The sequence below is a fragment of the Aulonocara sp. 'chitande type north' Nkhata Bay genome, linkage group LG17, assembly GCF_057382095.1.
Source record: "Aulonocara sp. 'chitande type north' Nkhata Bay isolate Kocher_YH1m ecotype deep benthic linkage group LG17, A_spYH_male_GT1.1, whole genome shotgun sequence".
In the NCBI taxonomy this organism is placed as follows: Eukaryota; Metazoa; Chordata; class Actinopteri; order Cichliformes; family Cichlidae; genus Aulonocara; species Aulonocara sp. 'chitande type north' Nkhata Bay.
The window spans coordinates 33,651,146-33,673,600 of NC_141360.1; the positions used below are offsets into that span (position 1 = coordinate 33,651,146).

Consider the following 22,455-nt stretch of genomic DNA (forward strand, 5'->3'; position numbering starts at 1 on the left):
AGAGAGTAGAGAATTGAAAACACTGAAAAAACCCTTCAAAATAATTGAAAAAGATGGATGGATGGATGGATGGATGGATGGATGGATGGATGGATGGATGGATGGATGGATGGATGGATGTCACATGTCAAAGTTCATAAAAGAATGTGGCTTAGGTTTACAAAGTTGCATCTGAACAAACCACTTCTCCAATAATGTCCTTTGAACAGAAAAGGCCAAAGGGGGTTCCCTGATCATAATGTACGATGCAAGTGCACCTAATACCATCCATCAAGCACGATGGTTCGAGGGGTAATGATTTGGGCTTGTTTTGCAGCCACAGGACCTGAGTAACTTGCAGTCATTGATTGCAACATGAACTCCTGTGTATACCAAATAGTTCTAGAGTCAAATGCGAGGCCATCTGTCTGACAGCTACAGGTTGGCCCAAACTGGAACATGCAACAGGACAATGATCCCAATTATAGCAGAATCAAGGTGATGTAATGGTCCAGTCATAGTGCAAAGCTCAACCTGATTTTAGGACCTGTGCATAGATCAATGCCCATAAACCTTAATGAACAGATAAAAAACATTGTATTGTAAAACATGTGAGAGCCTGATAAAGTCAAACAGAAAACCATTACTTCAAGTCATTGTTGCTAAAGGTGGTTCTACAAGTTTTCGAATTATCAGGTGTATGTAGGTGTTTACAGGACTGCATAGAAACCTGTGAAAACGGTATTTTTCAAATGACAATATGACATTGATTGGGAGGATTGGAGGTGGTGTGCAAAGTAACTAAAGCTGGCCAAAGCAGCTAAAAATAACACACCCTGTATGAGAGAGCACATTGGATATGGAAATGGCCATCAGCTAAAGTGGACTGGTATCTGCTGGGATGGCTGAACTTGACTTTGTCGCTAGGCTGAGTTAGCTCCATGCTCCATTAATATTCGGCTTCATACTTTACTAAGCACGTTCATATTTGGGGGTTTCCTGCTTGCTATTTTCAAACCCACATCACAAGACTGGCACTGTTCAGCTGCAAATAAATCCACTTTCGTCCATGTTCACACATAACATATGGCTCTTGTTAATGAATCTCCAGGCAACACTCTACAAATGAAAGTAATAAATAATTTCAGAAGGACAATTAAGTCTCCCTTCATTAACCATTTGCTCATTAAGTCTGCCTTCGTTAGTAAAGGTTGGATGATCGCGTCCTGCCCAGCTGCAGCAGTCGTGATATTTCCCTGTTGCAGATAATTCGGAGTGAAGCAATGTGCACAAGTCAACACGAAACAGAGACCCACTCATGTCCTAATGAGCCTTCCTGCTTGCTGTTCGGAGTGCTCTGTGGCTTCATTATCATCACCCTCTTAATGCATAATGCTTCCATGAAAGAAATCAACACCATATCATTACACTCTAGAGAATGCCACACTCTCCCCTGCTCACCATCTTTCTGGCTTTTTGCCTTTTTTTATCTTTTATTTGTACCTTTATCCTTCTGTCTATTTTCCTTGTCCAATCTTCACTCTTTTCTTGTCTTAATTCCCCTTTCTTCTCTCGCTTCCTTGCAAAGTCTCCTTCACACGCGTTCCGCTCACTGGTGTCTTTCCTGTCATTATTTCATCAAAGAGTGTGCAGGATTAGAACAAGACCGTGTAACAAACCGACCTGACCTTGAGACTAATAGCAAATCCCTTCAGACTTGTGTCTGAATAAGCATCCGAATAAAATTACAGCATTTCCTGTTAATAGCATTTTAATGCAGCCGTTGTCATCATTGTGGAGCCTGATGCCAAATTGATTTGTAAATTCAGAAGGCAATGATGTGTCTGAAAAGGAGATTGTTTTAAGTGAGCAAAACTCTCAGTCGTCATTGCATTTCAACAGCTTGAACAAACATATGTTCTCAGTAATTTCCATTCCAGCGCTTCTTTAACAGAAAGAATGTGATTTTGTTCACACCAAAACGGAAAATGGAGATTTCTCAAATGCTGTTAATATTGTGAAAGAGTTTAAGTGGAGCCACAGTCTTCTTTTTTTTTTGTTATTGGCAAGTACTTGTGTTTTTAACATAACCACGTGAAAACTAAATTGCCATCTTTCATCTTCAATTCAAGGGCTTTCTACAGCCATATCATTCTCAAAGTCTACAATCAAGAGATATCTTCATAAATGGAAATGGGACGTTTACAACTGGTTACACTTCAAGAACAAGACACTCAGATTTGACCTTGCCAGACTACATCTAAAAAAGCCTACAGAGTTCTGGAAAACAAGTCTTTGAGCAGATCAAACTGAGATTAATCTGTTGATATTTTTAAGTCTTGAGTTTGGTATTATATTCATCGGCATATTGGATTGGACCATAGTTGGATGAGAGACTGGAAAGCTAAAATATCAGCTCAACTCAAGCAAGGCGTGTCCATGTACTGTATCAGTGTATTATGCTACACTTAGCAAGATGCTTCTGCAAGCTATAGGAGTGAATAGCAGATAGCAGAGAGATCCCTGCTAACAGTGCTAGCATGTGACTTCTGTTAGTACAGTTAACTACATAACCAGCCATTTACAATATATCATTTCTCAGATAAATTCCTTAAAATGCTCCAAAGGGCACAAAAACCACATACATGGTGGAGAGATCGTGTTAAGTGACTTAATTCCTTAGCCTAATAAGGCTAATAATTTAAACATGCAAGCTAAAACTGAACAATGAGAATATATTTTGGGCATTTTTAAGAATGGAGAAAGTAGCTATAGAAGCATTTTTTGTTTTGTTTTCTGGTGAGGCCATTAGCACAGGGATTGGCTGCTTTTTAGCCTCAAGTCACTATCGAGGAATTCTTTTGTTTACCACACTTCCTCACATGTTTCCATTTGGTTTTATGCTACTAGCGTAGCTGCTACACATATCAATGTGAGACTGGGCTGTTATTGCGTTTCTGTTTGTGCATTCTGTTTGGAGACAGGCAGTGCCCACGGATAAGGAGGTTTTCATATATGCAGTTAACTCATTGTGCAACTGTCACAGCTTACTACTGGGATCCAGGATGTACTTGTCACAGTGGAAAAATACAGCTCAAACAACAAACCCAGGAAAGCAATCAAGGTGGCGGTAATATGCGGGCAAATGAATATCGCACAGTGCAGCAGTTAATTCTCCAGACGTACAAGAAAGGGAAGCTGCAGCTGAGTTATGGAAGCAATAAGAAGGTTTCTCGGCAATGAGTCTTCCTCACACATACACTCACCCACCGGTGCAAGAGTAACTGGATGTATGTGCAGCAATGTCGCAGAGCGTGGGAAAAGGCTTCCTGCTCTGACCTTGGAAATGAAACACACAACTTCATTAAATCCACTAGAGACACAGACAATAAGTTGTCTTCTCAGAGGAAATAAGAGTGTGTCTGTGTGTATTTGCAAGCTTCAAGCAGAGTCAAGTGGAACTGATGCTGATTGAATGAAGGGTAGAGATTTCAGTGTGTGTGTGTGTGAAAGAAAGAGACAGAGAGAGAGATGTGTGCATACTGGAAGTGTTTCCTAAATTCCCTAAGGCAAAGTCATTCTATTAGCTCTCACTAGGGAAAAGCCACCACTTATCAATTTATGAATTGACTTTCATTTTCGGCTTGAGCGAAATGTGCTTTTCACTTCAATGTATGATTTCCTGGCGACACAGCAGACAAAGCCACACACTGAGGTGGGGGGCACTGATGTAAAAGTCTCTTAAATACTACTTGCGACAATATCAAGCCACATTATCGAGACAAATTTGATGCCAATGTGGGCTGTCAGCGTTTTACAGTGATAGCTTTATATGACGATTGTACCCAAGCAAAGGTTAGCTTCAAGGAGGTCTGACAACTATCTAAAGGTCTCGGAGGTTCATGGATCCATAATGTTTTGTAATTACCCATCCGTGCACAAACACGATCAATAAACCTGGATGAAGCAGATAGTTGCTGGTGAGTGAATAACTGTAGAGAAAAATTAAGACAAAATATGAGAGAAAAGACAAAAAAATGTGGACTCCTCAAGGTTATTGATTAGCAGAAACAGCAATCAGGAAACGAGTGGGCAGCCCTGTAATACACAGGATGTTTCAGGCTCCAGGTTAAAATTACAATTTGTGAAAAAACCCAGCGCAGCACCTATCTAGTCTTCATCGTATAAATCAATAGTACCTCATTAATTCAATTCAACCATCAATCCAACAAACAACGCAAGCTGAAAACGCTCCAAAGTTTTACAAAGAGCTCATTAGGCAGCATTACATCTGCTGTCCCACAGATTCATTTTAAACCATGACTATTTGAAGGATAAATCTAGTTTTCTAAGGGGACAAATGGAAGCGAGGAAGTCAGAGAATCATGCTGCTTTTAAATGAACCCGTGACTAATGCCTAGACAAACTGATGTGACAGAAACACAAGCTTGGGTAAAATTATTGCTGGTGTTTTGCATTTCCATCAAATCATTTGGAAACATCCATCACGTGCACTTTACAGATGAACTTCATGGTTCAATTGTAGCTATGCCTTTCTTTTCCACATATCCAATTTCCCTGGCAATGTGGAATTATTGCCCACATTTCTGGAGCTCTCTTATTCGCTCTAATCTTGGAGTAAAGTAGATTATGAGTTGACTGATTCTCTTTCTCATATATTTTAGAGCCCTTCAGGGGTAAAACTACAGTATACAGGCAAGCAATTTGCATGATATAACAGAAAGCAGGGTTTGTGGAGAAGATGTGCTTTTTCTTGCCTTCCAATCCTATTAATCATCTCTTAGACACATTCCATGACCCAGTTTGCAGGTTCGAAATCCTATAGGGTGCAAACTGCTGATCTAGATAATATGTGTGACTATAGCTCCAGAACACTGTGCTCAGTAAGTATGTTATACAGTACTAAAGTTTGATTTTCCTTTCATGTATTAAGTCAAAACAAAATCAACAAATGAACCTTGACAGTTGTTCCACATACACTAAATTGCCAAAAGTATTCACTCATCTGCCTAAACACTTTAGTGACAGCCCATTCTCAGTTGGATTGACTGTGATGTTGGCCCACCCTTTCCATCTATAACAGCTTCAACTCACCTGGAAATGTGTTCCACAAGGTTTAGGAGTGTGTTGGGAAATTTGACCATTCTTCCAGAAGCACATTTGTGAAGTCAGACACTGATGTTGGCTCACAGTGTCCGCTCTAATTCATCCCAGAGCTGTTCTATTGGGTTTGGTCAGGACTCTGTGCAGGCCAGTCACAGAGTCTGGCCTGCACAGAGTGCAGGCTTCTATACCAAACTCATTGATCTATGCTATATTTCTATGGACCTTGCTTTGTGCGCTGTTGCATAGTCATGTTGGACCAGAAAGTGGTCTTCCTCAAAATGTTCCCACAAAATTGGGAGCATAAAATTGTCCAAAATGTATTGGCCTGCTGAAGCATTAAGAGTTACTTTCACTGGAGCCTAACTCCTGAAAAACCAAACCATAATCCCACTTCTACTTAACTTCACACTTGGAACAATACAGTCAGACAAGTACCATTATCCTGGCAACCGTCAAACCCAGACTCGGCCATCGACTTGCCAGACAAAGATGCACTCCAGAGGACACATCTCTACTGTTTTAGAGTCCAGCTTCATTGTGTTTTACACCACTGCAGCTGATGCCTTGCATTGCACTGGTGATCTAAGGCTTGGATGCAATTTTGTAGAAGCAGGCTGCATTTCTCTCTGCTTGCTTTTTTTACATCTGTTGCTGTGGAGGTCACTGGAACACCTGAAATCAATGATATGTATGGGTGAGTGAACATTTTTGGCAATATAGTGTAGTTCCGTTTAATAGTTTTGAGTTGATTGTAAAATTTGCGTCCCAATATTCCGCTGCCTGGTCCATGGCTGGTTTCCCACCATGTGGATGAACAAAGTTTTATCTTATTATTTCTCATGTCAGTCCCTTTGCCTCTTAGCTCTCATCCCACAGTGCAGAACTGACATGAAGATAGTGCGAAGATCTTTTAAAAACAGACGAGCAGCACAAAAAGCTCCAATAACGTCATGCTGTTTGTCTAGATTTCTCTCAGCTGTGACTGTCAGTGAGTGGCTCCCTCTGCAGCTAAGCTTGGTTAAAAAATTAAATAAAATCTGTTTTCTTGAGGATTTAGATTTTTTTCACACAATCTGTTGTTTGAATCTCTTTTGTCTGCTGTGAGATTAGAAGACGTGCGCGTGCACACACATACACACACACACTCTCCCTCACTTCTGTATCTGCTTTCTGAGCCCCCTGTGTTGAGTGGGCGACTAGCTGTGACTGGCGCTGTCAGATTAGCCCATTTTAAAAAGACATGTTTGCTTGTGAGCATGTGTGTGTCCTCCATACTATTTTCATACTGCGAGCCATGGTACATTATTCATGTTAAACCACGCAGAGAAAGATACAGTCGTGTGTCACACAATACCACCGCCACAAGCATGTGGTTGATACCATCGGACACGTACAGATAAATGCCTAAAAGACTCCCACGTGTTTGCAAATAATCACACTGGCACGCTTTACCAAACACACTGGTTTGCACATTCGCCGGCGAGCACAGAAAACATACCGACATGCAACGCCCATAAAAACACACGCAAAAAGACACATGCGCGGCACTAAATCGTATTAGGCAAATGAGAATGAGACGGCACAGAGGCAGAAAGGCTCTGTTCGAGCGCTGTTGCTGTGACAGATCCTGGCATAAATCATGTTTAGTTGTTGCCGTTGTTGTTTAATATGCAAATCTCCCATTTGAAGCGCGAGCTGGTTGTTAACAAGTGCATTCAATAACACATGTGCGCTCTCACAGCCCTGTACGTTTTCACACGCCTGTAGCGTATGGATTTCTGAAAGTGGGCAGGTGAAAAATGTATGGCCACACCATATACACGCACACACCTTGTGAAAGAGCGTGGGATAGATGTGGATGTGAAATGCCATGGGCGTCATCCCTGGACTCATATTTCATAATCATATGGTTATCCATCAGGCCTGTGCAGCTAATGATGACAACAGAACCACACACACAAACGCACTCATAGAAATATACTCTGTGAGAGAGAGAGGTACAACTGTTCTCAACCAGAGACAAGAGAGCTGCTGCAAGGACACAAACATGAGCAGGGACACCGTTGCACAGCATACACATGAGCACTCATGAGGATGCTCAATTAGGCCCACGCGTGTGATGAAGAACACAGAGACACAAAGAGATGTCCTAGCGGGGAAACATACAGCACATGTGCTCACACGCATACAAACACACATAAACACAAACTGTAAGTGAATGAAGGGTCTGTTGACAGATTTCAGCAGTAATTGATACCTGTGTTTGGCAGCCATTTTTATCTGGCTTAAACCACAAGCCAGGAATGATCTAAGCTACACAGCAGAAGCATATGCACACACACACACACACAAAAACCCTTTTCTTACAAGCATCACTTGACACATCTTGACACATCTCTCTCGCTCACACAAACACACATGAACACACACATAGACACACACATCTGAACATGAGATAAAATCACACTTTAGGCTTTGAAAGGCAAAACCAAACACTCCAAAAATTCTCTCTCTCTCTTCTGCCTTGTTGAACTTGCAGCATTGAAGAGAGCTGTAGCCATGACCCCCCCGTGTAACTCGTATTCTCGAGCCAAATATGAACACAGAATGCAAAAAAAAAGAGGATAGGAAGGGAGAAGGAAAAAGAAACAACAACAAAAATAAAGCGGCTCAGTGGTGTGTCAATTCTTACCTTAAACAGGCGCAGGATGTTGGCCACCATGATCGACACCGAGCTGGCTGCAGCTCCGATCACTCCTACGATTTTATCCGGCTTGGTGAAGATTGGAGGGTCTCCGTTGGCACAGCGGACATCGGATCCATCCCTCTCTATCAAGGCCTGTACAAACGTCAGGGACTGCTCCAGAGCATACGTGTCCCTGGAGCAGGTATCCAAGATCCGGGCCCCCAGTGTGATGTTGGGTAACAGTTCGGGGTCCTTGTTGATCAGGTCGATGGCGAACATCATGGCCTCCAAGCGGTGGATGCCCTTTTCCTTTTTTAGCTCGCCACATGGCGTGCCACGGTCCCCTCTGGCGTGCACTGGAAATAATCCGCCGAGTATAATATCGCCATCTAGTCGGATGGAGTGGGCATACTCTGGTGCCGCCTGAGGGTCTGTGGGGATTCGCTGAGGGGAGGCGACGGGAATGAGCCAAGTGTAAGAAGTAGCCACGAGGAGGAAGATGAAGGAGGGAGACAAGGGGTAGGAAACTGGTCTCCACCGTGGTTCCATGATCAATGAAGAAGTTAACAAAGCAGATCTCAGAGGAAGGATTCCAAAACTGAGAGTTCTGGAATGAATATAAATGTTGGGCCTTTCTACTGGTCGATGAAGGAGGGGTAAAGGACCCCAGAGATGGAGCTAACCGAGCCCCATGAGGAAATCATAATCCAAAAGACAGCACAGAAACAAAAAAGCTAAACAAACAAACTAAACAAAAAAAAAAAAAACAGCGGTAGTGCAAAAATGTGTCAGTGAATTTGAAGAAATCTATTTAGAGAGTAAAGCGTGTAATCCACAAGTCACATCTTCAGTAGAGCCTGTTGGAGAGAGACAGAAACAGGATGTCTGAGTGCCCAATGTGATGTGAACATCAAGCTTGCTGCAAGGATGTAAGGTCCACCTGACAAACATGTGTAAAACCACTCAAGGGCAAGGAAAAAATGCACTGAAATATATCAAAAAAACAAGCACAACAAACGCGCAGATGCTCATTCGCCAGCACACTCATATGGGCATATTCTTTCCAGCGGAACTGTCAGAATTTGCACTTCAGTTCTATAATTGAAATCCCAAAGTCTGTCAGTTCATAATCACCTCTACACACTCACACATACACACAGTCTCTTGTCTTGGCATATCGATGAGTGGAACAGCTGCTAAAATGACAGCACAGAAACCTTTTGGCGAGCTCCTCGGGCTATTCGCACGAAGGCACGTGGATACCTGCTTGTGGAGGGAGAGGAAGAGAGCCGAGGGAAGCAGCAGGGGAGACACAGAGGAGACACAGACGGTGAAAAAGATGAAGATAAGGGAGGAGAGACAGAAAGGGAAAGCATGTAAGACAGAGAGGGAGAAGCAGAGTCAGCGGTGAAAAAGACAGAGAGCGCTGCTGTGGAGCAAGTGTGCTGCATCATTCAAACACCTGCTGTTTCTGCTGCAGTTAAATGAACACATTACATCCAGCGCAAAACTCTCTGTCACACACACACACACACGTGCACAGAGCTTCAAATCACAACAGGTAGCATTAATGTTGAGTCCCTTTCTGGAGAAGATCCTGCAAGATGATACCAGATGACTACTTCAAACTCACTCCTGTAGGGAGAGTTGTAGCTCTATCTATGGTGAGCAATGCTGTATTTAGCAGTCATGTTGAAGAACATGACTTTAAAACTTGGTTTTGACAAACGTGTTGATTTCTACATGATAGCGGTGCTAATGTGCTTCCATTAGTTCATGCCTCAGGGGATTTAATCTCTAATTCGACCCTGATCTAGAATCATAGATTTTATTTTGCACTAACGCTGCATGAAGAGGTAATTTATGCAAATTTGTTAATGCCCCTAAGTAATCAAACCCTAAGTGGGTTAATTAATCTACAACTTAACAGATTTAGTGAAAAAACATTTTTTCCATCCATTTTTCTAAGAAATCTATTGTTAAAAGCATCAGATATACAATTCACTAGCATTTAAGACCAACCGAGGGTGTTTGGTTGATATACACGCATCAGTCGCTTCATTAGGTACACCTGTTCAGCTGCTCATTAATGCAAACATCTAATCATCCAATAAAATGGAAGAAATCCTGTTCATCTAAGGAGGTAAACATGATTGAGACAACTTGGCGAAGTTCAAACTAAGTATAAGAATGGCAACAAAAACAGGTGATTTAGGTGACTTTGAACATGGCGTGGCTGTTTGGCTTTTCCCACACAACCATCTCTAGGGTTTACAGAGAATGGTCAAAAAAAAAAAGAAAAGACAGAAAAATAACTTGTTCAAGGGTGAGAGGAGCTTGGCCAGACTGCTCTGAGCTGATAACAAGGCAACAGATCACTTATTACTGAAAAAGTAAGTGAATTACTGAATTTTAATTTTAAAAAATTGCCTGCCTGTGTCACCTGTTAAAGTTCAGGTGCCGGCAGCTTATTGGGGTCAGCACATACTCTGGATTCTTTGCTGGCATTGCCTTAGCATACTGTCTGTGCAGATTCTTGCAAAAAGCCGAAGTTGTGTTAGCCAGATAATGCTGCTGTTTCTGTCCTGTCTGTTTACATTTTGCACTATTATCCTTTTGTAAAATAAAATGAAAGCAGTGTTCACTCTTCCACTCCTCAAAAGTTGCAGACCAATCCAACATTTTCTGCACAGAACATGAAATCGCTGACTGGAGCAGCTGGAAGAAAAAAGATGCTTTTTTTTTTTAGTCCGCCCCTTTAAAAGAACCGTTTTAGTGGACTGAAGAACCGTTGTATGAGTTATGTATGGACATAATTGTCAATGTAATATAATTAATGAACTTAGTACAGTAACATGTTACATTACTGTATTAATGAAAAATGTAGTGTGACAACAGTGGTATGCAGCAGAGCATCTCTGAACGCACAACACTTCAAATCTGCAGCAGCAGAAGACCACACCGGGTGCCACTTCTGCCATCTAAGAACATGAAACTGAGGCTTCAGTTTGCATGAGCTCACTAAAACTTTCTTTGTCTGACTGTCTTGATTTCTCTTGCAAAATTTGAATGGTAGCATCAGAGTTTGGTGTAAACAACATGAAAGCATTCATCCATCCTGCCTTGTGTCAGTGGATCACGCTGGTGTGATGCAGGATATTTTCTTTGTATTGTTGAAATACCAAAGTCTGCCTGTGTTGTTGCTGACCATATCATGTTCATAAAAACTTCTGAGCAATGTTTCCAGCACCTCAATGAATCGACATCAGGAAAAATGAAGGCAGCTCTGAAAACAAAAGGGGAGGGGTCCATCTTTGTACTAGCAAGGTGTACATAATGAAGTGACCAGCGAGTGTAAATCTTATTACATCATTTGCACACATTTAGGCCATCACTCTAAAACGTCATTCTTTATTATAGTTGTCCTGCTTACCCAAATACACACAAGCGTTTCTTTTGAGGTGGCCTATTTCACACACACAAGCCCGTTAATTGGCCGCATAGTTCTTTTCATCCTTATCTTCTTCCCTTAGAGAATAGTATCTCAGCACAAGTAAACTACTGAGTTGTATCCTAATGTTAAAGGAAGACTTCAGGAGGAACGGCTTACTCATTTTCTAACAAAGAGTCAGGTGAGGTCATGTCTGGTCATTAAACAGAAGCCAGCAGACTATATCAAGACTGAGAACGAGTGGAAACACTAAGAAGTTGCCAAGATATTTTCCACCCACAGCTTACGCAAATGATTATGACTATGCAACAGGCTAGCCATTTCCCCCTGTTTCCAATCTTTACAGTAAATTGAACTAACTGGCTGCTGGCTGTCGCTTTATATTTAGTGTATGCACGTGTGAGTCGTACTGTGAAGGTAAATAAACATAAACATTTCCTAGAGAAAATAACAGATGCGTGAGAATTCATATTTTAAAACATGCTCAATCTTTCCTTTCCTTTTTCAAGCGTTAAAGCCTGGAATAAACAGCACATATGTGATAACCTAGACAATACTGGACCTGAAGGTACCACCTACACCAGCACTGGGTCCGCTTCAGTGAGTCATTACAGCCTTGCCTATATCATCCTGTAAGAGTTTTTCATATTAAATGACTATAGATTTGCAGTTTCTTCTTTTTGCAACAATAGTTTATAGCTGTGAAAGCTGCAACTATATTGTATAGAACGAATCTGCCTGTTTGCCAGTATGTGGTCACTTTGACATCCCTGCTTTATTTGCATATGCTCAACCGTGCATCATTTTTATGGGTTTTGTTTTTTACCTACCACAAGAGGAGATTGGCCCATTTTCAATCCTGACCATTTATTATGTAAAATAGCCCTAAACGCTAAATGCATTAGTTTAACTTAACCCTGGAGAACCCATGGGGTCAAATTTGACCCCATGGGTTCTCCAGGGTTAAACATTTGCACTACCCAATACTGAAATGTCCAGCACTCCTTAGGAGTTGGCTACAGTACTCATAATCTTGAACTGTATATGTCTGCTGGCCCATTAATCAAATCCCAGAGCAGTTTTCAAAAAAAGATTTCTCACCGTCTCCCCATAAAACAACAGCATAGCCTTCCTGTAATGAAAGCCAAGCATCATTTAAAGACTTCTGAACCATTCTGCAGACCTGTTTGATTTCCCCCACGGGAGGCCCTAACAAGTTCTGGACTCAGATCTCATCCCAGCGTGAGGTGCACTCTTGAAGAATCCATTTATAATTCGATTCTGTCCCAATTAATTCATCAGTTTCTCTTCACTCTAAATGGAATTAGGTCAAAGCCACTCATACGGCCAAGCTCCCGCTACGATTAAAAACCCTGCTTTATATAGGTTATCCAGTTCTGATTCATCTAACAGTGTTCTCCCTGCAACATTGTGTGTTCGACACTTTTTGCCTTGAATTCAAGCAGAGAATGGGTTAAAATTGAGGCCCGGGGCCCCCCAGTCATTAGGCCGCACTAGATTATAGCCAGCTCAAGTCTACGTCTCAGTATATTCCAATGGGGTCCATTAAACTGTGGTACAGCTTTCTGTCAATCCTTTTGCCTGTTTTTTGCTTCTTCTTTTTTAAGTTCATCCTTGCAGCTCTTAGCACTTGGCAGGCATCTCATATTCCCGAACAGGGAGCAAACCGCATGAATATTTTTAAAACCAGAAAGGGGGCATTTATGATTTAAAAAAAACAGCTACACTGGTTCAAGATGTAACTACATGCAAACGTCTCAAGTGGGGCACTAAAAAAAAAAAAAAAACACAGATCAGGGCAACGTGCGAATGTCTCGTGACTGAGCTGAGGCCCCGAGGTTATTAAAAGTTTCCTGTCTCATTTACACTCACGCCCTCTGAGGATTATCAAGTTTAAGAGGTGAAAAGACATCCTTTGTCTGCACGCTCATGAAGCAGCCCTACACACCTGAGCTTATGCTGATCTTAACCAGTTTGGCTACCGCTATTTGGCTTTCCAATCGGAGCCTCTGTCACACTCTGTGAAGGCTCAAACATCTGCTTTTTTTCTCTCTTCTCCCATGTGGCAGCCTAGAAGGAGGCAGAAGAAATCCCGAAGAAGGAGGCTCCCGCTGATGTGACGCTTATGTGCTCAACGATGAAGAGTGTTAAACCCCCCCACCCTCCGAAAGGCTGCAGCTGGCTCATCACTCTTTTTAATTCACACCCATGGCAGGCTGTCTATGAGCCTGTTGCCCACTTCTGGTTGTGTAGTCAAGTAGGGAGGTTTGGGGGGGTTCTTCACTCACTTTTTTTCCAGATTCTTCCTTCTCCTCCTCCCTCCATTTCTCTCTCTCTCTCTCTTTATTCCCTGCCACGCTCTGCCTCTCTGCCACCGTCTTGTCTGCCTCGCTGCTGCATCGCATCACCTTCTACAGGCCGTCTCCATCTCTCTTGAGAGTCCACTGCTCTTTTCAGAAAGTGATAGCTTTTCTGCTGCCCTGTCCTCTCCCCTATCCTCCTCTCCCCCCCCCCCCCCTCCACCTTCCTCTTAAGTAGGTGTTCTTCGCCACCCCCTCCTTCATCTTCTCACATACATGCCTCGTTTTATTCCTCCCTTCTCTCGCTGTCACTTTATTTTATTTATTTTTTTCTATTTTAGCTGTTTCATAGATCACCGCTGCACTAAAAAAAAAAGTGGTGATTCCCTCAAAACACACACACCCTCACACAAATCTTTGGATCCGACTTCCGTTCAACCTGTTATAACCCTAACCAAGGCTGTAGATGAATAAATGAAACGTGGCTGAACTTGATTGTATATTTTTTTTCTCCTGGTCTCTTCTCCAAACACTCCAAACATAGTTCACGTTACCCCTGAATGTTACCTCCAGAGGGAAAAAGACTTTTCTTAGTCCTTTAAAGCCTTTTTGATTGTTTCCAGTCTCAGCACACATCAGTGGGGCACGCAGAAAAAAGCTTACGCATCCCTTTAAAACACACACACACACACACATGCTTCTGATGTGATTAAGTCATGTGTCAGAAGATAACGCAGAGCTCACAGGTTCAAAAATAAGACTGTGCGAGATCAAAGTCTAGGGGTGTGTGTGCTCATTATGCAGCCCTTTGGGCTTCATTCGGTACAGCAGTGGTGGTATTCTGATTGCAGCCTAATTAAGACACTGCCATCCTCAGTAAAAGCAGAGAAACACCCGTGCAATGATATCTGGAGGAGCAAAATTCATGCTCATTATATCATGTCTCTATTTTTTCCCCTAACACACATCCACGCAATCCTGAGTAAAAAAACACCTTTGAACGGGTGCTGTTAGAGCATGTACTCACCCAGCCACCACCGTGGGGAAATCCACGACAGAGAGAGAGAATAAAAAAATGCATAAAACAATAAAATCCCGCAAAAAGTAAGAAGCAGTGAAACTGAGACAATGAATAACACAGACTGGTCAAAACCATTCAGCAAAGGAATGTGTGTTAGAGAGAGAGAGAGAGAGAGGGAAAGGTGGGAAACACACACACACACCCTCGCTGAGAAATGCAAAAGAGATCAGCGCATTTGGTAACGTGGAGAAAAGAATCTGCGTGTTTAGATACCTCGGAAATGAGGAAAATCAAATCATCCGCCAGTGTGCGAGCGGTGATGCTCCGGCTCCAGCCTCCCCCGCAGGCTCCGTGGGGTCCCTGTCCGTCTAAAGCAACTTCCTTGCGAAACTCAGCAGTTTCACCTCCACCCTCACACACGCACACACACAATCAATATATATATCTGTATATCCTGAAGTAAAAATCTCTTTGTTCCACAACAGCAAAAGGAATTTGAAGACAATTTAGACAATCCTCATGGCGATGACTGGAGAAAGGAGCAGATCTGTGCAGCTGCCACACAAGACCAAAAACAAGGAAAAAAAGAAAAAAGAAAAGAAAGTGTTCTGTCGTGACCAACAGAGCTGATTTAGGGGCTCAAAATCAACTATTAACTCCGCACTTGTTAATGGAGACAATAGAGGGAGGCTGCCTGTAATGAAGTCGATGCCCAGGAATGAATCTCAGACAGAGAGGTGTGGAGAGAGGGAGAAAGAGAGCGAGGGAGAGGAGAGGGTGATGAAGGGGGGGACAGAGTGCAGGAATTCATCATGCGCGGACTCTCGTCAGTAACGCTCAATAACGCTGTTAAAACCCACCTGATTGTTATCCGCTCCTTCTCTAAGCTCTCCGCACTTTGCGCATAAACCCTTCCAGTGAAGTCCGCTCGCGCTGCTCCGCGTACGCGCGCGCACACTAACACCACCAACACCCCCCCTTCTCCAGGTTGTCGGTGCTGAAAAGGACAGCGCACGACACGAAGCTGCCACACGAAGCGCGAACCCCCTGTCCCCCAGCTCTACGTGAAACATATGTATGTATTGGAGGCGTCGGGTCTGCATCTGCCGCCTGCACCAAATCATCCTCTAATTGCGCCACTGTCGTCCAGCAGAATCCACCCATTCAATCAAGTTTATTACCAGTCAATCGGATCGATTGTTTCCCCAGTGGAAGGCGTTGGTTATTAGAGCACGTTAATAAGTCATCAGAATATGCTCAGGCGGTTGTGCCACACTCTTAATTGCTTCAACTTCAGTCCGTTTTTTGTTTTTTGTTTTTTACTGCGCCCATTGATTCCCCCTTCCACACACCCCTCCTCTTCCTCTTTGTACAATCATAGCGCCATGGTTCTTTGTGGTGAATGGAATTAAACAAATGAACCGCATCCCATCTGCTGTGTAATAACAATTTGATAAGCTGTGTGGAGTCAGAAACCAGGCAATTGAAACAGACCCGGGTGTTCCCTCATGTGACAGCGTGTAAGATGTGCGCAACACGTCCAATTTGTGGCTTTTCCGATTCGGAGGGAGGTGCATAGACGCGGAGCAATGGCACCATCTAGCGGTGGATGTCTTGTAATTGCAACAGGAAAGGGGCAGGTGAGCGTTATCAAATTCCTAAAGAAAATTAAAAGAAAGGAAAGAAAGAAAGATAAAAAGAAAAAAGTCATGGCAGGAGTTGAATAAAACAGTTTTGAAGTTTTTCTTTTTATAAATATGTACATGAGCTTTAATTCTATGGACTCAATTGGCCAATATAAGAAGTGTACTAAAATGAGCTTTCAAGTTAAAGTGTAACCTTCATGTCTACACTAGTAATGGGTTCATTTTGTTCCATCTCCTTTCATTTTATACCTCTGTACATAAGTTAGCTTGTTTGTTTGTTTTCAGGTCCCCTGAGCTCAGGACGTCAACTTTGAAGTAGGTCCTGTGACAGTGATGACTAAACTCTTCACGTGCCAAATTCCTTTCAGGTGATTTTCGAAATCTTCTTCAAAAACGTTACATTTGTTCTTTTTTAATGTTATTATGGTACAAACAGCTGTAATAAGTACTTATACAAAAGAGCTTTCATTTCTAGATAGGTCTACTGAAATTGGAGTAAGTGACAGATTTGTATCGGGCAATTTTAAAGGTAGTCGAGTATTTCCACCAGATACATGACTTATACACCTACTTCTTTAATTAGACTTTGCTAGTACATGGTTGGACCTTGTGTTTTTAGAACTGCTTTAATTATGCATGCCTGAGACTCAACAAGATGCTGGAGACAGTCCTCCAAGATTCTGGTCCATATTGACATGATATCATCACACGGTTGCTGTAAATTTGCTCTATTGGATTGAGTTCTGGTGACTGTAGCATTAATTTGACTACAGTGAACTTATTGGTTTCACGTTTAAGAAACCAGTTTGAGATGATTTGAGCTTTGTGGCATGGTTATCCTGCTAGAATGGACCACCAGAAGATGGGTGGCTGGACTTTTAAGGGGTTAGCAACAATATCCAGGTATGACAGTATCTTCTATTGTCCAGTTTCCTGTTCTTAGCTGACAGGAGTGGCTGCTGCTATAGCTCATCAGCTCTTCAACCACTGACATCTGTGTTCAGAGATGCTCTTCTGCATACCTTTGCTTCAACGACAGGAACCATCCTCCTCTTACCTGTAGACCCTAGAGATGGTTGTGTGGATCAGCAGAAAGAAGAGTCCATCTGGCACCAACAGCCACACAACAAAGTCTCCCAAATCGCTTTTCTTCCTCATTATGCTGCTCAGTTTGATGTTCAACAATTTGTCTTGACAGGCAGACACTGCTAGTAGCAGCAGCATTGACCTACTGCCATGTGATTGGTTAATTATATGTTTGTGTTAATGAGCAGCTTAATACGGTGTACCTAATAAAATGGCCAGTGAGCATATCTGACAATGTTGTTTGCAGAGATTGAAATTATTACCCAGTGTAACGGTGTGGCTCACTGTCTATGGACCTACTGATATCAGGCTTTGACTGTACTTACGAATAGATATGTGTTCATATCTTTGAATAATATTTCCTGCACTCAATAAAATGTCTCTTACTGTCACCACCACAACTCAGTGGCATTAAAAAATAAAAAGATGCATTTCAGCAAAGTTGGGCGGGGAAAATGGAAAGCTGGGAAAAAAAGCCAAGTCTCCAAAGACATAATTCTTGAAAAACCAAATGAAATCTGCAAACGTTGTAAACAAACAAGACTGATTGAAGTAGGTGACTCACACTTCAAAGAGAGAGAAAAAGACAAAGCCACACAACAACCTACTGAGGTTTAAAGCAGTATAGTTTTATTTAAGTGGTTGGTTTCAACATTCTTGTCACTGAAAGGCTTTTCTAACGCTTGTCAAATGCTCTAGAAGGTGAGCTTAATAACATTACAACTTATGATTAAAGAAATGTCAAAATTAAAAAATAATAATAATAATCTAAAAGTCTCTTGAGGTTTCATTCCTGCTCTCTTCTGGACACATTTCAACAACAAAATCTCCTCCTTCAAACAGTGTAAGATTTTAAAAAAAGAAAAGAAAAAGAAAAGAACTAATGGTGGAACAATGCAAGCTTGCCTCAGCAATAAACAATTACAGAGTTGTAACTAGTCAGACGTGTTAAAAGCATATGGCCAACCAACACAAGTGAGTAACTATTTTGACTATTAGAACTATTATTTATACCATCCGTGCAGGATGGATCGATATATACACACTGTCAAGACCTCGCTGCTCTAGCATTTTGGGTTATAAAAATAAAGTTTGGTCTTTCCTTTTTTTCAGGTTTTGTTCCATTTCATGGCTTTCTGTTTGAACAGTAAGACATATCTGCTTTTGGTCTTCCTTGATCCTTTCTTTCCAACTCTTATGTGCCAGTGGCTCAAAGACTACCATCAGGAGCTGTTAGCAAACAAGTAAACCCCAACCCTTCCATCCCTCTCAAGTTTGGGTACAGGAAATCATATTTTGAATGGAATTCATACAGTACTTGGTAAAAAAAAAAAAAAACAACAACAAAAAACAATCTTACAGGTAAGAAGGGAAAGAAAAGTTCATGCCCCTGCATGTTTAAGTGGATGTAACAAAATACTTAATGCCAATTGTTAAATAAGGGGAATTTAATAGTTTTGCTTTCTGGATTTGTGGCTTTCTTATTATTCAAACCTGCCATGCGTGCTGCTTTAGGCACTGAGGTTGAGACACATCTACCAGGACCTGTGATGGAAAGTACAGTAACTAAAGGAAGAATCAGCAAGATGACAGTGGTAAGAAAATAATGTCTTCCAGTTAACAGTTTAAGGCAGTATGGCTGTTGGTGACCTGTCACATCCTGCAAACATTCAAGCACACATTACTCCACATAATGTGCTGTTCAGTTCCTTCTCGCTGTAATTTAGCATGCAGGGTGTCAGTTTGATAGTCCAAATGTTTCCCCTGCTGTACCACGTGTTGTTTCAGACTTTTATAAGTGGGAATTTGATTCATTTCTATAAAGTGAAAGATTCCTTCCAGAGTACAAAAACGTTCTCTGGAAGGATAACCTGGTGGTACAGGGTACTGTCATGGTAAAGGAAACACCCTTTACAAACATGCAATCACACCAAGTAGATAAGGCAGAAAAAAACAGTGATTACCACATGAAACTGATTGAAGTGATATTAGAAGAAGCACGCACACATTTTGTTTTTTAAATCTTTAAAGAAAACTTAAAAATCCACTCTGGTATTTCCTTTTCTTTGGCTGTACCCTGTAATTCATAACATCTGAACTTGTTGGTCACTTTAGAGCTGACTAAATCCGACAAGTTTAAATTTCTGGGACAATGTACGTGACAAAATAGAGACTATTCAATTCTAAGGCGAGCATCAAACACTTTGGCTACAGTTTCTCTTCCTGGAAAGACAGCAGGGCACAAAAGTGGTCCAATCAACACAGGAATCAAGTAAGAGGGGGGAAAGCAGATGAACCAGCTGAATATAATAGGTCTGCATCACACCCAATTTAAGATATGGACATACATATAAGTCATAAATTAATGAAATGCTGCTGTAAGGATATAGGTTCATTTTGTGTAGGGTTAATTTAGCTTTATCTCTCAGTCTGTTTTTTTGCAGAGACCACAATCCAGGTCTGATTTCCCTCCCTCTCTTACACACACACACACACACACACACACACACACACACACACATAGATTAACTTCATCCTTTTACTAAAGGCCGTTTACAGGAGCAAAGCAGTACAAACTAGTCATCTGCATATGGATCCATATTCACATCTTGTAGTAGGTAAATAGAGAATATATATACCAGTAGTGAGTCTCTGTGTAGATAGCAGCGCCACCATCCAGCATGCTGGCTGGCTTCATCATGAAATTATACATGAATGTGAGATTCCAACAATATATTTGGTTCTTAAGCAAATGTGGAACATAAAACTGTTTGTACTTCACTCCTCCATCGGGCTCCGTTGTTCCTTTTTTGTTTGTTTCCTTCACATTTCCATCATCTTTTTCCTGTGCTTGCTCCATCTGCCTATTATTTTTCCAGTTTGTCATCGTTAGTGGCTCGCTAACCCTTTATTCCAGGGGGTCTGTGTGGAGACAGAGAGCAATGTAAAAGTGAGGGTAAAAAAATGATCAGAATGAGTTAAACGAAGAATCAAGGGAGAAGCAGGAGGTAAGAAAAAAGACTTCTAATGAGCAGAGTGATACACAGAGAAGTAAGTGAGAGTGAGCATGCAGGAAACAGCTGGTAAATCATGCCAAGCAGTTAATTAAAGGAGGAGAAGGAGGAGGAGGCTGATTGGGATTTCTCATCTCTGCCCAGGGAGTGGTCTTCAAGACTAACAAATAAACACACATTTCCTGCCACAAAGGAAACTGGCCCATCTCAAACACATTTATAGATTTGCTCAGGTATAAATGCATCTTGCAGGAGCTTGTCTTTTTGCAGTTTTGGCACACACATCAGGAAACAGAGAGGGAGACAAAAAAACAAAAAGACAAACTGGCAGGGTGAGAACGAGGCAGCGATGAAGCAGCGGACTCGCTGCACTGGAGGGAAACTCTGTGTTCTTACACTGTTTTTCACCAGACCAGGGATTTGGAGCGGGTGCTGACTCCTTTCCTCCTGCTGGCTGCTGCTGTCGTTGCGTTACGATGGCTTCGCTTATGTGACTCCAGGTACAACTGAGGAAAATCATTCACAAATACATTCAAATGTTATGCAGATGTATGCTAGTGGTTTATTTTCATTTTATGAAGTCACTACTGGCCAAATGTGTTTTAATGTTGTGGTTGCAGGAAAAATAGCATACGGATGAATGCTTAATCTATGGATGACTTTGATTAATCAATTAATCATTTTGCTTATATACCAGAAAACTGCAGAGAGTCCAAGGTGACTCATTTAAATGCAAATTTGTGCTACTTCCTGTCTCGGTCAGAGCACTCTTTAAAACTGTTGACATTTTTAACCTCTGTAAGACTTTCTGTGGTATAAACAAAGGTTATTTGGTCTTTGTCAGTATCTGCCTATTCTCACAGGGAGAATTCGTGTCAGTCATACCTTCTTAGCAAAGGCCCGTCCACACTGGTCACAAGCGTGAAGGGAGAAATTCTTTGTCACTCTGACTTCAGTGGACGATGTCCCCGTGCTGCTCTCTGACTGGGCGTCATGTCGCCGCGTGTGTGGGGTTTGGTTGCTGGGTGAGGAAGAGGTGGTGGTGTTGGTGTTGGTGGAGGAGGAGGAGTTGTTGCGTTGGTGTGTGTGTTTTTCACTGCGGCGGGTCAGCGGGGGGCTGATGGGGTGGTGCTGATGGGTCTGCTGTCTCTCTTGCTTACGGGTGACGGGAGGGGACGGGGTGAAGACTGTCGACGACAGCTCCTGTTGTTTACGAGTGACGGGGGCTGGAGGTGGGGCAGAGGAAGAGGAGGCTGAAGAGGCTGTTGGGCCAGTTGTGGAGCTCTCTTGCTTACGGGTGACGGGAGGTGAGGGGGAGGAAGACGACGAAGCGTGACGTCCGTTCACTTCCTCTTTGACGCTGCTGCCTGTCCTCTTGTTCGAATTGTTGAGGACTACCTCTGCTAGCCTCTTCACTGCCCTACTCTCCAGTTTGGGCATGATCTTGGCGAGGTACGTGGATGACTTCTTGTGAACTACGGTCACGTGACGCAAGACGTCGCGCTTGCGACGCGACTCGTAGCGACAGAGAGGGCAGCGGTAGAACTTAATGAAGATGTCGTTGCCGTCTGTGTGCAGCTCAATGTGTTTTGTTAAGTTCTGACGTGAGCTGAACTGTCGTTTGCACAGCTTGCAGAAGAGCTGCTTAAAGTCAAAGCCCACTGACAGTTTCGTCATTTTGGTGGCCATGCTGCCACTACACGCGTTTCCCCCACGGGAGGATGATGATGATAATGATGTCATTTTTGGGCTTGACGGGGCCTCTTCCTCCTTCACCTTCGTGGCATTGTGTGCCACAGAAACTCCTTTAGCTGTGCCAGTGCTGTCACTAGGAGAAGGTGCTGGACTGCTGACAATGTCCTCGTCGTCTTCTTCATCCGAGGGCTCCACTGCTTCCTCCTTAACCCTGACATTGTTGCTGACAGACAAGTTAGTGCTGCTGCTGTTGGAAGTGGCTGCTGCAGCGGTGGACGTTGCTGTACTAGAAGACTTGCTGCTTTTCATGCTGTATATCTTGTGGACTATACGCATGTGCCTCTTCAACATGAGCTGAAACACACAATTGAAATTCAAAAATTAATTCACGTTTGTTTTCTGAAGGAGCAAATTACATGACGACAAAAT

The 22,455-nt window shown here is 42.4% G+C and overlaps 2 protein-coding genes across 15 annotated transcripts in view; both read right to left on the bottom strand.

Annotated features, from left to right (window-relative positions):
* grm8a (glutamate receptor, metabotropic 8a) overlaps window positions 1-15,577 on the bottom strand; it is a 299,716-nt gene extending 284,139 nt beyond the window's left edge. Inside the window, exons 1-2 of one of the 4 annotated variants that reach the window (XM_086269259.1) lie at window positions 15,446-15,577; window positions 7,799-8,649 (exon numbers count right to left, since the gene is read on the bottom strand). In XM_086269259.1, coding sequence (XP_086125385.1) covers window positions 7,799-8,341 — 543 coding nt within the window. In that variant the 5' untranslated portion in view covers window positions 8,342-8,649; window positions 15,446-15,577. Of the gene's footprint in view, window positions 1-7,798; window positions 8,650-14,591; window positions 14,718-14,858; window positions 15,392-15,445 lie in introns of those variants that run through there. The other 3 variants (XM_086269258.1, XM_086269260.1, XM_086269261.1) reach the window with 3 other exon arrangements.
* A 2,348-nt stretch (window positions 15,578-17,925) lies between these two features.
* znf800b (zinc finger protein 800b) overlaps window positions 17,926-22,455 on the bottom strand; it is a 31,982-nt gene continuing 27,452 nt past the window's right edge. For all 11 annotated transcript variants that reach the window (XM_086268933.1, XM_086268927.1, XM_086268926.1 and 8 more), the window contains 3 exons: window positions 21,217-22,380; window positions 20,728-20,837; window positions 17,926-20,239 (listed from right to left, as the gene is read on the bottom strand). In XM_086268933.1, coding sequence (XP_086125059.1) covers window positions 20,736-20,837; window positions 21,217-22,380 — 1,266 coding nt within the window. In that variant the 3' untranslated portion in view covers window positions 17,926-20,239; window positions 20,728-20,735. The remainder of the gene's footprint in view (window positions 20,240-20,727; window positions 20,838-21,216; window positions 22,381-22,455) is intronic.